This window comes from Oryzias melastigma, linkage group LG16 (assembly GCF_002922805.2).
Source record: "Oryzias melastigma strain HK-1 linkage group LG16, ASM292280v2, whole genome shotgun sequence".
Taxonomy (NCBI): domain Eukaryota; kingdom Metazoa; phylum Chordata; class Actinopteri; order Beloniformes; family Adrianichthyidae; genus Oryzias; species Oryzias melastigma.
In genome coordinates, this window is record NC_050527.1 from 15,201,129 (window position 1) to 15,216,519 (window position 15,391).

Here is a 15,391-nt window from a genome sequence, read left to right on the forward strand (position 1 = left end):
CCCGGCCTCACCTAGACGCCACCTGTAGTGGCCCCCGGCTGATTTGAGTTTGAGACCCCTGGTCTAAAGCTTGAAGCTGAAGGCGTGATATTGAATGTTGTCAGTGGTTACACTCAACAGGTTGGATGAGAGGTAGAGGAGAAGAATTGATGAGGAGATCCAGGGTATCCCTAGAAAGGAGAGAGTGGTGATTGGGGCTGTTTTAACAGGCATGAGGGTGAGGAAAAAGAGGCGATGAGGAAGTGATGACTAAGTTTGGTGTTCAGAACAAAACAAGTGGTGGTGGACTTTACCAAATAAATAGGAGTGACAGTGGTAGAGACATTTTTCCAGAAAAAAGAGGAGGAGGGCATAAGAGTTTATTACATCTTGTGCAGATATAGTAATCGGAAAAATCATGACTAGGGAGAGTGTAACCAGACAGACAAAGGATGGTGGTGAGTAGGTTGACTGGTGGTGAGGAAGATGAAGAGGACAAGGGCAGAGTAGAGTACCAAGTGATGGACGTTTAGAAAGGAAAAGTGCTAGGTGGCTTTTAAAGATGAGTTGAAAAAAGTTTGGGAGATCAGGAAATTCTTTCGATTAATTGGACATCTACAAACAAATTGACCAGAGAGACTGGGATGAAGATGCTTGTTGTGTCATCTGGAATGAGGAAAGCAGATAAGGAAACTTGGTGATAACGATTAAGTCTGGGGGTATTATAAGGGAAACGGTTGGTTAAGAAATAGTGGGAGACTGAAAGAACAGAAGGACTTGTATGACAGGTTGGACTCAAAAGAGATAGTGGTGGATTGGTGTAAGTTGAAAGTGAAAAAGCAAAAATGAGAAGAATGTCAAGCAAATTTGGGTGATCAAGAACTGGACCTGGAAATGTGTAGACCGGTTCTGTAAGTGTGATAGAAAGATGAGAGGAGAACCTTGAAGAGCTGATGATTGAGAGAACTGGTAGAGAACACAGACTAGAAGAGGTGACTGGAAGTAGCAAAGATCAATACTGAGATGAGAAAGGAAGTGAAGAGGATGAAGAATGGAAAGACAGATGGACCTGACAACATAAGAGTGGAGGTGTGGAAGTGTTTAGGAGAGGTGACAGTAGAGCTTTATAACTGGGCTTATTAACAAGATCTGGGAGAATAAAAAGATCTTGGACATATGAGAAATGGAGAAATGTACTGGTGCTATAAACCATTTGCATAAGAACTGGACAGAGAAACCCATTGGAAATGCATTACCTCCAGGCCTCGCAAAATCAGGCCAGAGTCTTCTCTTTCACTTCCTCATACATCTACCGCCATATTGCAATTAATTGCCACCGATCGACAGCGATTAATCTAAGTCGGTCTGATTATTAGAGGAACTACTGTCACCAATCACGCCTGCTCCAGCTTGTTCGAAGTCCACCCGCCCACTGAGAGTGAGTTTGGGAGAATCTGTCAATCAAATGTTCAAGGTGGGGCCAGCGGCACTACATGCTTTTGATCAAAAATTCCTCAGAGCAAGAATGGTTATTCTGATAAATAAAACGACTGAGAATTAACAGTCAATTTCTCAGTGGAAGTCAATGGGACTTTGGTCCTATTGCAACTAGTGGGCACTTCCTAACTTCCTATTCAGAAAACAAAAGTGGGGGGGTACAGATATCCATCTTTAAACGCTCTACGACTGGTGCCCACTTTTGGAAAGAAGGGAGATATTCAGAGCTATACAAATTAAGAGGAACAAAAGTGATAAGTCACACAATGAGGCATTTGTGAGAAACATAGTTTAATGCCAAGAAAGAGTAACATAGATCTAATATTAATATTGAGAATAAACACTTTGTGATCCAAACATACAAACTGGAAAATGTTTGATGATTGGAGCAAAACCACTGGTAATGATTGAATGCAGTATTAAACTGTTGGTCAAACACATAGTTCCATCACTTTAGTGACCGAATACTCATAAAGAGAAAGTCCTGATTGATCCCAATAACAAGCCCGACACCCACACGGAACATTTGTCTCTTTGCTGAACCAGCATAGGACGTCTAAATATCTCTGCAGACCAGAGCAGTGAGGGGAATGCTTAAGAAGAACAAAATACCCGACTTTGAAGCCGACCACAGATGTCCCCTACAACCCGCCAGATACACACTAACGGAAAGAAAGAAATAATGAACGAGCCAAAGAAAATTTTGAAAACAACATCAGCCTTGAAGGAAAATTCGAGAGGCTAATTCAATACCTGTGCATTCATCCATTTGGTGGTCATGGAGTAACATTATTCATTCGCTGTATACCTCCCAGCTCTTTCCATTTTCATGCTGTATTTGGCACAAACTGCCTATTTGCTCTCTTATAGTAGGATCAGCGCCATTCTCTCCTATCTGCTGTTCCCTTGGTTTTCTTGAGGAAATGTGCTTTGAAAAGAGCTGATTATTAGATGGCACTCTAAGCTCCTTCTCTGTCTCATCTCTCCATCTACTTAACTCTGTATTCTTCATCCTTGCTTCATTTTTCTGGCCTCTCTCTTCTATCATTTAATTTCATCTGGGGATGAGAACTGGTGAAGCTACGTCCTCTTTTTCTTTCCTTCGCCAAGCTGTTGAATGCCGTCTATGCTTTTGTGTGCCACTAAAAGACTCATTTACTGTCCGTCCCTGTGTGCTGAAAGTGCCATTTCTTTGAATGAAGGGCTGACAAACACATGGGAGTGAAAGGCAGAAAGAGCCAGCAGAATAGGAAGCTTTTATCCTTGTCAATAAAAGCAATTTCTTTCTGTGGAAGACCGTGATCTTTAATGAATGAAATGGCAAAATCACAACAACGTTTTAATGAAGCAGCCAATTCATGGCCAAGTTGCAATTTCATAGCAAAAGGTATCCAGAAAAACAAATTCCGATCAAACCGGTCATTGGTCTCTGGTTATCTGACCTGTAACTTTTTGTCTTTTAACAGTGTGAGAAGCCAAGTTAACTTAAAAAGCATGTGGAAAAAATGAGTAAACGCTGTGAAACAACATAGAGTAACTAGAGCTTTTCTTAAGTTTTGGATTCTGATCTAGACTGAAGAAAAAGTCAACCTAGACCTACCTCCATCTGATACTTCAGGGAAAGTGAATGAATGACACTCTATAGACTGTTGGTAACTTGACTTGAATTTGCTTGTATTATATGGAGAGAAAATAATCTTTTTCGTTTTATGTGCATATAATTTTTGATTTGTAACTAGTGCCTGCCTATTTGGGTGTAGCTTTGGATTTGTGTGTGTGTAATTATTGATTTGTAACATATACATTACATTTTGTGCTTAATTGTGTGTACTTGCAATTGTGTATTCACATGTCCGAAAATGACAAAATACAAAAAAATCCAAAATACAATTCAAACACACACAAATTTATGAATGGCATGAAAAAGCCAATAAAATGTGTTTGTACCATTTTTTTTTTTGTTCACTTTGTAGGTAACAATAGTGTTGTAAATGTATTGGATTAAATTTGAGACATACACTGTTACTTTGTGCAAAGAAATGATACAACTTTTCTATCCAGGTGTGTAAAATTAATATATATATATATATATATATATATATATATATATATATATATATATATATATGTTGTGTTTTAAATCCATCCATCCACCCCTCCCAAGGTGGAACATAGCCATTCACTACCTAATGGTGATCGCACTGAGAAGTTTTGTCTGTCAACAAACAAGTGGTATTTTATTTCCTCTCTTGGATGATGGACACTTCCTGTCTCCTTACTCTTCATGTTGGCTATGTCCAAATTCCCACCCCAATCCCTAACCACTTAAAAACTAGATAGTGTGGTTCTATCAAGTGCCCTGGATTTTAAATGTCTAAATGCCGGATATGACGTCACCAATTTCACGAAGTAAACGGAGAATTAATACCAACATTTCACAACATCTATTTGTGACTTCCCTCTGTTGTGATGATGAAAATGTCATTAATTTCATAAAAAAATTACATTTAAACATGTTTTTTTTTTTTTTTTTTTGAAAAAATTGTTCGACCGCAATGCATTGTGGTCAATATTTCCTAATGTAGAGAGCATCAATACCGGCTAGTTTTTCGCAAAGACTTCTGGCAAATTTCTAGTGCGCTCAATTTTGGAATTAGTGGATCTGGACAGCACTAGAAATGGCGAACGGACTTTATAGTGCACTACGTAGTGAGTAGGAAAGGAATTCCTACATAGTCTAAATGTTTTATCATGAATTCATATAGTTCACATAGAAAGCCATACAACTTTTCAGGAAGATTTTTTTTTTTTTAAAGATTATTGAAGTTTCAAAGTATTTTTTTTTGTCATTTACAAAATTTCAGATGTAAGTGTAAAACATGATAATGTAAAGTAATAATACACAAGATAATTATTTTCCTACTGAAAAAAAATACAATATTTTTATTCAGATAATATTTAACTAATTTTATGAAAGCATTTCAGGCTGGATTAAAGCCTTTTGCTTCATACCTTTTTCCAGTTCTCCATCCTAAACCAAAAAGCACTTTGACTAGATATGGGAAAAACATAAATGTATAGTAAGACCTGTATACATCCTCTCCACTCATCTGTTTTCTGCCGTTGAATTACTTACCTATATGTTCACACGTGCATCCACTCATCCGCTCTTCCATCAGATCAGTTCATCTCAGGAGTCAAGCCTCCCATCACCGTGCATCTATACACCTCCATCTACTCTCAGGTTCACCCATTCACAGGCGTCCGCACGCTTTCATTTTCCACTCTTCTACAAAACCATCTGGTCATATTGCTTCACTCCCCCACACATCAGTATGGTTGCTGGCTGGTAAGCCATCAAAGCTTTCTCCGTTTCTGACATGACAGATTTCTCAATTTCCTCCGATTTATTTATTTATTTTTGAAAAATACACATTACAGATCTTTGCTGGTTTCTTTGCCAACCCAATCACCCACTTATCCACCACTTTTTCTCCCTTCTGTATGCATCGCTCTTCTGAATCTTAAAATAAAGCAGCAAAGATGTCTTCCTTCAACCTGTCTGGCTATTATACACCTCATCACTCCGTGTGTCCCTTCCTGCTGCTTTATCTTTATTTTTCTGTGCCTTTCAGAAAGCCTGTAATCACAGAGCTTGGTGCAAAAACCCAACGCTGAACATCTGCCATCCCGGAATTAGTAATTCCATTCAAACAAAGCACATATAACTCACAGAATGGTGAAGTATTTTTTAATTAAATAAGCCAGTAAGGCCTATTTGTGTGTAGAAGTACAAATCATACTATTCATTATTTACAACAGCAACATGGAAATGAGTCAATTCAGGAAAACAAACCAAAATACTATTAATTTACATTCAATAATAAGTAGTGAAGGACATCATCTATATTACTGACTTCTACGCTGAGCATGTCTATAAGAGCAACTTGCAAATATATGGCTGTTTCCATGTCATTAGGTCAGTTATTGCACTCTGCCACTGCATGCTATTAAGAACCATCAATGGAAGCCATAAGGACAATGGATTAGGACTCATCAGAGGCATCATTGGAGATCACATAATAGAACTAAGCATTAATGCACATATGCTGTGGAAAGCACAGACAGGCATTAATGGTTTTTTACCCATTAATGCAATTTATGAGCTATCCATCTGCTCAATTCAAGACGCTGTCAATGTTACCTATGGCGCTTTATGAGTATGATGTATTCCACATTGGTTTCCTTTCATTTCTTCTGCAAAAACAGTTGTTCCTTTCTGCTTTAAGACGAAGGTGAAATCAGGAATAAAAGGTGTTTACAGATTGAGATGCATCTATGAGGGTGCTCAAAGCAGAAGTGCGGCCAGTTTCTTGATGTCATTTCTGGTTTCTATGTGAAGAAGTGTGTTTAAGAAACGCCACAATCCCTAAAAGGAAGACAGAAAGACAATGCTTGGAGGGAGAGCGAGGACAAGTTAGAATGAAAGCAGGAGTGCTGGATGGACTGCAGACTTTATGAGGCACCTACTTTTACAAGGTCTAGTCCTCGCTACAGAACTTTTCATTCCTGAGTGACATGTTGCTTGGTTAGAAGCAGAAACCTCTTTTTCTGTCTGTCTTTTTTTTAATCTCAATTTCTGCTATCTTTTTCTTTCTCTGCTTGCTTTCCCCTTCATCCATGCTCCCCTCCTTCATGTCTGCCGGTTCTTTCTTCCCCTCCCTCTTCGTCTGGCAGTAAAGGCTGATGGAGTGTGAAATTAGAAAGTGTATCATATTCTGCTCAGTGGCTCCATGTCCTGAGCTATAAGCTACAGCTAGTCAAAGTGAAAAATAACATGCAGTGAAACAGATACATTAACATGGTTTTGTGTGTGGCTGTGTGAGCGAGTGTGTGTGTGGTGAAATGGCAGATAGGGAACAGTTTAGCCAGCAGCAGCTTATCTAAAATTACTTATCTCACGGATGATACACTGCTGCTTTTTCTCAAACTACAGAGGCGAGCATGGATTAAAATCCAAACACATATATTCATAGGCATTCGTTTGCTGAGTGCACAAAATTTGAATAGGCTGTTGTAAACACAGCTTTCGCGGTTTAGATAAGGCAGGAACACACAGACAGAGCCTGGGAGATGGAGACGGTTCGTTTCTGAGAATAACGACAGAACCACACGGATTGTCCGATTCACATGCATGTGCTGAATCGATTTTACGTTCCCTGATTACATTATAACTCTTAAGGCTGGACATTAATACTACGACGATGTCTGATATGTTTATTTCCTGGAATTCTCAAGGTCGAACAGCTTGCCAAAACTTTTCTGTTCATTGGAAATTTCTCAGGCGTTCATGAGAACTGATATACCAACCTCTAATCCAACCTGACCTTCAACTCTGAGTGTGTTCGTACAAGATAATCTACCACTACGTCACTTGGCAAAGCAATGCATGATATTTGGTGTTGTGAACTTTGACTTGTGTGGAGTTAGTGACACATGGTAAATAAACCGACCTTGATTTTTCACATGGAGAAGCACAACAGCGTTGTGTTTGTGGATGTACAACCCTCCATTCACATCAACACTGAAGGGGTGGGATTATATAAGTTTCCTTCCTCCCACTCCCTCTCAAGCAATCTATGATTTGATGCCTAGTAATCTCTTGTCTGATATATCTTTGTTCACATGTAAACCTCTGTTGATTGTGTTTCACATGTATTCTTGCTTGAAACAAATCATTTAAAATCAAATGCATTTTTCTCAGTAAAAGTCTTTTTTTTTGCATAGTTTGGTTGGAGGTGTAACTTATACTCAGGTGCATCTTATATACGATTTTTAAAAAAATAGATGGCTTATATGCTTGTTTTAACTAGAACATTAATTGTTTTTCCCTTTTGCTTTTCAGGACACCTTTTCTTTGTTTCCCCTATTTAATAAACTGTGTCCCTTTTTCTCACTGGTGTCCACTTTTTGTTATGGTCCCATTTTTGGTTTTCCTCCTAGACTTGAGCCAGATCTGCCCATTGGGGCCGTTCAAGTTGTTTAGACATGTTATCGAGGGCGGTGTGAACGAGGCTTTATACTCAGGCAACCTGTGTGTTTTTTTTAATAAATTGCAACAACCACAAGAGGGCGCTGCCGTTGTGTGCATCAGCATTTGCTACTGACATCAACGCAGAAGAAGAAGCAGGGTTCATTATTTTCTAGAGTGACACAAAGGATTTCAATGGATTTAGAGGTTTGAATTTAGTTGACTTGTTAGCATGTTCTTTATGCTATGGTCATCTTGTGTCCATTTGTACCGCGTGCAGGAAATATAACTGTGTGTCATTACCTGCATCAGACCGGACACTTCTCCTTTCTGGAGGGGTGCAGCAATGGAGGGATTAAACGGCTTGCTGTCTTCAACCGGTCGGCCTTTCATGAAGTGTTTTCCTGCTTCATAAATCTCCACCTCGATCATCTTTCCTTTGAATTCCACTTTCTTAGGTACCAGCACCTGCAGATGAAGAGATGCCAATCAAAATGTAAATAATCAAAAAAGCATGGAGAAATATCTAACATTTATCTAGAAACTACTACCTGTGATAAGGCTAATGTGAATACTGTAAGCTGAATGAGGTTGCACTGAAGATGATAGAGCTGATGGCTGAAAATGCTGAAGCCGAAAGCTGGCTAAAACATTAGCTAATTTGCCACCAAAAAAAAAAAAAAAAAAGAAAAAATGTCTAAGTTTGTCAGCTAGCATATTTTTAAAATATTAGCTAAACTCCAAATTCGCCTAAAAAACTGAAAAATGTCAAAATTAGACAAAACAGATAGCATAATGCTAAAATATTAGCTTACCTTCAAGCTAACATAAGAAACTGGAAAAATCTATAGTTTAGTTAATATTTTAGCATATTACAAAAATATTCGTTAAACTCCAAATAATCCAAAAAACTGGAACAATGTGTAAATTAGCCATAAACAGCTAGCATTTTTGTAAAATAAAAGCTAAACTCCAAATTACCCTTAAAAAACATTTAAAAGCTTGAATGGGGTCTCTACCTGATAGTATAACTATAACCGAAAGTATAACTATAACAGAAGTTCACACATTTCAAAGTGCACAAAGTTTTTTAAGGATTTTAGTAATTTCTCATTCATTTTCTATGGGGCATATTTTGCTCAATATTTCAAAAACTAACTAAAAATTAAGTTTATGAAAGCCAAAGGTATAAGCAGTACTGTCCTGAACAAGCTCAACATTTTGATACCAAAATGACTGAAAAGGTGTGATTGAGTTTTTGTGTGCCAAAAACATATGGAAAGGAGCAGGAGTAATTCACACAACTATTCCAAAAAATCAAAAGGGAAATTATTTAGGAGACAATGCCAGGATTCGGTTCATGTTTTTTTTTTTCTTTTTAGAAAAACAAGGTTCACATTAGTTTGAGCAAATCAACACTTCGCATGCACCTCTATATCTGTCAATTACATTTTCAATTAAACACTGCTCCAAACTGTTTTCTCTACATTACTACTTTGTTGTTTTCTGGTTACCTAAAAAAAAAGAAAAAAAAAGCGATGCTTTCACTTCCATTTACACAAGCCCTCAAGGTCAGAAAGTACTGCAACAGCTGTGTGATAAACCGGAGGGATTTGCATTTGTCTTATTATTTCACCATGGCAACTATAAACCTTGGCTGATCACAGCAGGAGGGAACAGGAAACAAAGAATTCTAATTACGCCTTCATGTGAATTAGAGTTTGTGCTTAATGACTTATCCTTGCAAAAAGAAAAAAAAGATGTTTTAAAAAAAAAAAAAAAAAAAAGCTTTCCTTCGAAACAATTTCCAAACTAAAAAACAAAGCTGTCAGGCTCACAGCGAAAGATTATTGCACTGATCTATTCATCTCCTTTTGTGTTTTCAGACGCGCTCTTTCTTAGTGAGCACTAATTGGATGGTTCGCGTTGGGTGGTTATTTGTGGGATTTAAAATTGATGTTTTGAAAGAAGCTTGTAAGGAATTCAATCACAACTTCAGTAGAAGTTTTCTTGGTAAATATATCAGGAATATCAAAGCTGTTTTTGAAATGATCATACAGCATTAACAGTAATTAATCCTGACACACCAGAGTGGCACTGCCTTCATCACTTTACATTTATTTAAAAGAGTAACAAGAAAAATTTACAAAACAGTTGAATTATGGCATAAATAAATACTAATCGAAGGGACTTTGAGATTCAAGTAAAATCAAGCAGAAGGAATTTCAAGTATTGCAACCAGAAAACTTTCTTATTGCCACCCACAAACTTGTCAAATGATGTCCCAAAAAGTTAAAGCTTTATTACAAACGTCTTCCAGTTGTGGAGCAAAAACAGATCTGTTCGGGTGCAGACACAACAAGACGTAAGCTGTTCTTATTAAACAACAAACAAAACTGGGCATGGTGTTTGAAGGAGATATTTTGTACCCAGAGACTTTCAGGAGCTCCTGATGGGATATTAAAGCAAGAGCGCGGTGAGTTTGGTACCAGATCAAAAGAAATAAAAAACAGCTCAAAGCTGCTTTTAGATCCCCGTCTGGATGAGGTCAGACTGTTGTGTGAGACCACATCGACCGCAACAGACATTAAAAAAATATTCTGCTTGAATGGGATTCCAACTGTGTGCCTTTTACACCAAAATAACTCATTTCCCCTTTTAATGTTTTTGCCACAATGTTTAGGCGTTTCTTGTGATAAAAACTGTTAAAGTCCCATTCTGATGAAAATTGTGTTTTTAACATGTTCTTGTGGTATTTTCTCATTTAGGGAACATACACAAAGAACACTAAGATTAAAATGGGATTTTTGAGTTTTTTTTTAATTAAATTAGTCTTGAATCAGGAGCAAATGGAAACATTGAAAAAGCTTGTAGTTGAGACATAGTAACTACAAAGGGCAGGTCAAAAGCTCCACTCCATTCTGATACGTCCATTTTTAGACAAATTCATCCCTAGATGTCTTTGCTTTCCTTGTTTAAGCTGGCATCTGTCTTAAAGCGGGATTTGGGGCTGTAAGCTAGTGGGGAAGGGTGTAAACAGATGGATGATGGGAAATGGGGGCGGGCTTCCTCTGTGAAAACGGTCAAAATTTTAACAAATTCATGCCTCTGCAGAAATTATGTCCCAGAAAATGACAATATTTTATACCTAAAAACAACATCATCATAATTAAAAACTGAGAACGCTTTAAAATCAGATCAGAAGATGACTGGACTGGGTCTAAGGGTGTGTTTTACACTGGATATGTGACTTGTTTTGGTCTGTATTCAGACTGGTGTCTACTGGAGATTTCTGTTCCAGACCAAAACTTGTAAACAAAACCATGTGACTAAAGATCTCCTCAGTCATTGGCCAGCAGTTATGGGGGCGAGTCAAAACAAAAAGAGAAAGCTGGAGGTTGCTGTTGCATCACTGCTGCATGTTTGTCTGCTAATAACCAGCAGCGGTGGCCGTTTTGGTTCAGTTATTTCGCTTTGGATCGCTTTGTATTCAGAGTGAGGAATCTCCTAGAAACGAACCGAGACCAGCTCAAAAGATGGGTGTGAGAGCGGTTCTGGTCCTGGACCAGACTTCACTTGCCTGTATTCAGACTGAAACTTTGTTCCGCATTATCGGGGGAAACGGACTCTGGCAAATGTGTTCAGTCCGAATGAACCCGAAGTTACTGGGGCTAAATGTTCACAAACGATCACCAAACTTTGAAGAAGTAAATTAGCAGTAAATTGAAGTGATCAAAGTCGGTTGAAATAGTTTTTTTGTTTTACAAAAATGTCACATAATTTATGTTTGCTTTCAGCTGATGGTTTATTTTTTTGTTAATTCTTTGTTTTGCTCTTAATGCTAATCTATAACTCATTTGAGCAATTTAACTAAACAAATTAAAAAGGGCAAACCGATGTTGAGTCAATGCAACAAAGAAAGCTTGACAACAAAATCAATTATATACGTAAGTGCTTCTTTTTTTCTTTTTTTTTTCCACTGGCTCAAAAATGAATTCCATTCCTGTCTGGGTCTGATCAACAATAAGATGCCAAAGGCAGCAGATGGATGCAGAAATCAATCCTACACAACTCCGTCTGACGTACTGAATGGACTGACATTATAGAACAAACATTAACAATGACTGTCACTGCTGTGAGTCCCAACATTATTAAAATAATCTCATCCATCTGGCGCGATAATGGCTGACGTGAGCACAGGTCAAACAGTCGGCAGTACGGCTCTGCTGCTGAACACTGCGACCTCTGAATGTAGGAGGGTCAACGTTTTGTTCATGAGACTCACAGCAACCTGGATGAGAGAAGACAGCAGAGATGTGGGAGAAAAAAGCTGGAGTGCAGCTGCGAGTGGTTTTAGAGTCGTTCTGAGGCTTCACTGGTGACACAGCACGCTCATTTTCATGGGAATCCATCTCTCTTATATACATACATTCATTTAAACATGGGACAGCATCAGCTCATCACTGTTTGGCTGCATGGGATGAAACTCCACATCGACATCAGTGTATGACAGGTTTTATTTTCATTTATTTAGTAGGTGGGTGGAAGTAACTCATTACAAAAGTAATGTAATACTTTACTGTAACAAAGTAAGGAAGTGGTCTCAAGCCTTTTTCAGGCTATAAACCAGTTTAATGTTCATGGACTGACAATTCAAGGCTTAAGTGGGCGTCCTTTATTTTTTTTAGCCTCTAGTTTCCCTTAACCTTAAAGTTTATCTTCATCCTGCAGCTGCTTTAAACTTTATTTGTATATTTTGTGTAGGAACCAATAAAATGACATAGAATATCTCTTAACCCATAAATTTCAGACGCCAACTTCAGCCTCACTTTTAAGGAGCGACGGACAAATCCAAAATAAAAAAATAAAAAAGGGTCACTAAAACTGGTATTTTCACCATATAAACGTGAAGAACTTTATAAGCAGCCTCCTCATCAAATTAGACGTCTGACGGTTGAATATTATACATTATGACGTGTGGGTTGGTAGTGTGCTGCAATAAATCCACATTTGGAGTAAAGACATTTGCCTTTAGTCTGCTAAATTCGGTTTTCTTTTATTTTGAAGTCAAAGGCTCTTGTTCTGTTTCCTCTTTTCTGCTAAAAGAAACTCTAAACATGTTTGTTTTTTGTTAACTTTGCTAGCTTGAAGGTTTCAATTTAACCACTTTACAAAAGTAGCTGATGGATTTTTTAAATGCGACCAAGCATCAAAAATGAGGTTATGTGGTGGAGAGAATCTAATAGTTTTTCAAAATAAAACTTCCTTCAGAATCAGATTATAAACAAAATGCAGGTTGTTTTTTTTCTTTTTTTGCAGCCTGGTATCAACTGTTTCATGGACCAATAGCGGTTGGGGACTTGTAATGAATTCCTAATGAAATGTTACCTAAATTTAAGTTCATACATGTTTTGTTACTTCTGTATTACAACAGATTGACCAAAAAATAACCTTTTAAAGCAATGGAATCACTAGAGACAAACAGATGAAAAACTTACCTAAAAGATATTGTTTTTTCTGTTTTACTTCAGTATTTGTGTGTGTTCAGTTAACCTTCATAGACACGTCTTTTCTTCCACTTTTGTATTCTTCACAGACTCAACAGCTGGATTTACTTTTAAAGAACAATACAAGTGATCGGTAGTATATTTTCAAAGTACCTAGCCCAACACTGTACATTTCAGCTTCAGTCTACTATTCAAGATATATTATAAAATATACATATATATTATTTATGATAAAAAAAGAAGATTTACAGAGAAAACCTGAAAAACAGCTAAACTGGCTGGAAGGAAAGAAGGTCAGTGAGGATTCATCACCACTGCTTCAAACTAAAGGAAAATTAGTCTGATTGAAGCCTAAAAAGTTAATGAGGTGACAATACTGAACGGACTCAATGCAGAGAAATCAACTCTGTGGCATCATCTAGAAACCATTGACACACAAAGAATAAAACACACAAGTCTCATGTTTGTAGATTTATGTTGAACGCGCATCACATGACCAACATGAACGTAGCGTAAAGTCTCCTTCTGGTTGGACCGTCTCTCAAAGCTAAACTTTTATGAATAATAAACCAGACTAATGCAATATCTGTAATCAATCTAACTTTTTCTGTCTTAACGACAAGAAGCTATTAAAACTCGTTCAACCCCCAAGTATCGCTGGCACATGCTGCCATCAGGCTGGCGATACAGAACCTCCCTGAAACAGAAAAACAGAAATCTTTGATTTCCTCTGCAATTTCTGCTTTGAATACATATAAATATTTGTGTTTTTTGTTGCTTTTTTATGTTAAAGTTTCCCTGATTTCAAAGTATTTGCTCTTAAGCTTTTGCTATATTTTAAGTCATGTCTGGAATGCTTGAAATGAAAAATGTTAAATTATTTAAAAGAAGAATAATCCGTTTTTACCGATTTTAAAAAGTTTTATAAACAATAAACTTAATAATTCCTTATGAAACTCCTTCAGTCTGTCTCAATATCTTTACCTGTTGGTGAAGACTTTCTAATTCTTCCTCTTCTATGACTAACACAGTTTATGGGAACAACTGGATCTCCCCAGAGGGACAAACGACAAACAACTTGTGTCCTAAAGCAAGTCACCTAAGAAGACGACTTCAGTGACAAATTGCTACATCGCTGCTTAAAAAGCAATTTATTTTTTCTGGGTTAGAACTGAATGGCACGAGGGGGTTGGAGGGGGCAATCATCAACAGGCTTGGATCTGCGGCGTGTGTATGCATTAGGGAGCGTGCGCTTAAACAAGGCGCCTGTGAAGCGAGTAACACTTGTAACTTGGGTTTGTAGCCTGCAGACAGAGGTGCAAAGGGAGCAGGAGGGGCTGGGAGGGCAGGGAAGTGGAGGGGAGGAAAAATTAATACCATCCCTGCCCTCTGAGCTAATAAAAAGCAGAACTTCAAACATGTTTCTGATGATGTATAAAGCAGGAGGAAGTTGATTTATTTGAAGATGTTTTAAAGTGAATTTTTCACAGGTTGACTTAGTATCTTTGAAGCTGTGTGTGTGTGTGTGTGTGTGTGTGTGTGTGTGTAAGTATGTATGGAAATTTCATGTCTTTAGGGCTGACCTTAATGTTAGTACAGTTAAAAAAAAAAGCCAAAAGTGCTTCTGTTATCAGCTGCCAAATGTTCTCATGACCACCGTAGGGTGTGTGCGCATCTGCGAGAATGTTTGATATTATAGCTAACCTACTTTAGTCAATACAAGCTTAAGCCTCAGCACCTGCTGTGAGAGCTCCGGTGACAGCCAAAGCAAACTCTCCGATTTGATTTAGGAAGTGTGAAAATGAGGAAGACTTGATGTCCCATCAACAACCCTCAACACCTGACAAATAATGATCTATAAAATTAAATGTAAAAACTCATTGGAGTGAGTCTCACTGAACTCTGTCAACATTGTTCTGTCCTTCACATGCTGTACATCCATATTTAATTTCTGATGAATTGCAGCTCAATCTTTTAGGGTATTAGGGCTCATCACCACATGCAAGATGACCTTGTACAAAATGACATTTGTTATCTGCCAAAGATATACGTGCACATTTCTATATGGCTCAAATCAATCTTAAAGGGGTCATTATCTTTGCTTACAGTCAAAAACATAAATAGACACACACGATCAAATTTTGTCACAATATTGTCGATGTTAACTGTATTGTGACTCAGGTCGATGTTGTAAATGAAAATTGTTCTCAATCAACCAAGCTGGAAAAATAAATAAAGCTTCAACAAAGTAAAAACTTAAAAAAATAACAATTTTAATACAATAAAATGCTTGCCTAAATGCAGAGGTTGTTTTTATTTTAATTACAGCTCTGTCCACGAGTTTCAAGGGGTGAAATTGCGTTACTTTAAAAAAAAA

General features: G+C 37.6%; 1 protein-coding gene across 2 annotated transcripts in view; it reads right to left on the reverse strand.

The window, feature by feature from the left end:
- Window positions 1-15,391, reverse strand: part of cdkal1 (CDK5 regulatory subunit associated protein 1-like 1) — a 251,564-nt gene that overhangs the window by 16,756 nt on the left and 219,417 nt on the right. The window contains exons 14-15 of one of the 2 annotated variants that reach the window (XM_036215988.1): window positions 7,811-7,975; window positions 5,808-5,905 (exon numbers count right to left, since the gene is read on the reverse strand). In XM_036215988.1, the coding sequence (XP_036071881.1) occupies window positions 5,825-5,905; window positions 7,811-7,975 (246 nt within the window). In that variant the 3' untranslated portion in view covers window positions 5,808-5,824. Of the gene's footprint in view, window positions 1-5,807; window positions 5,906-7,810; window positions 7,976-15,391 lie in introns of those variants that run through there. The other variant, XM_024268289.2, reaches the window with a different exon arrangement.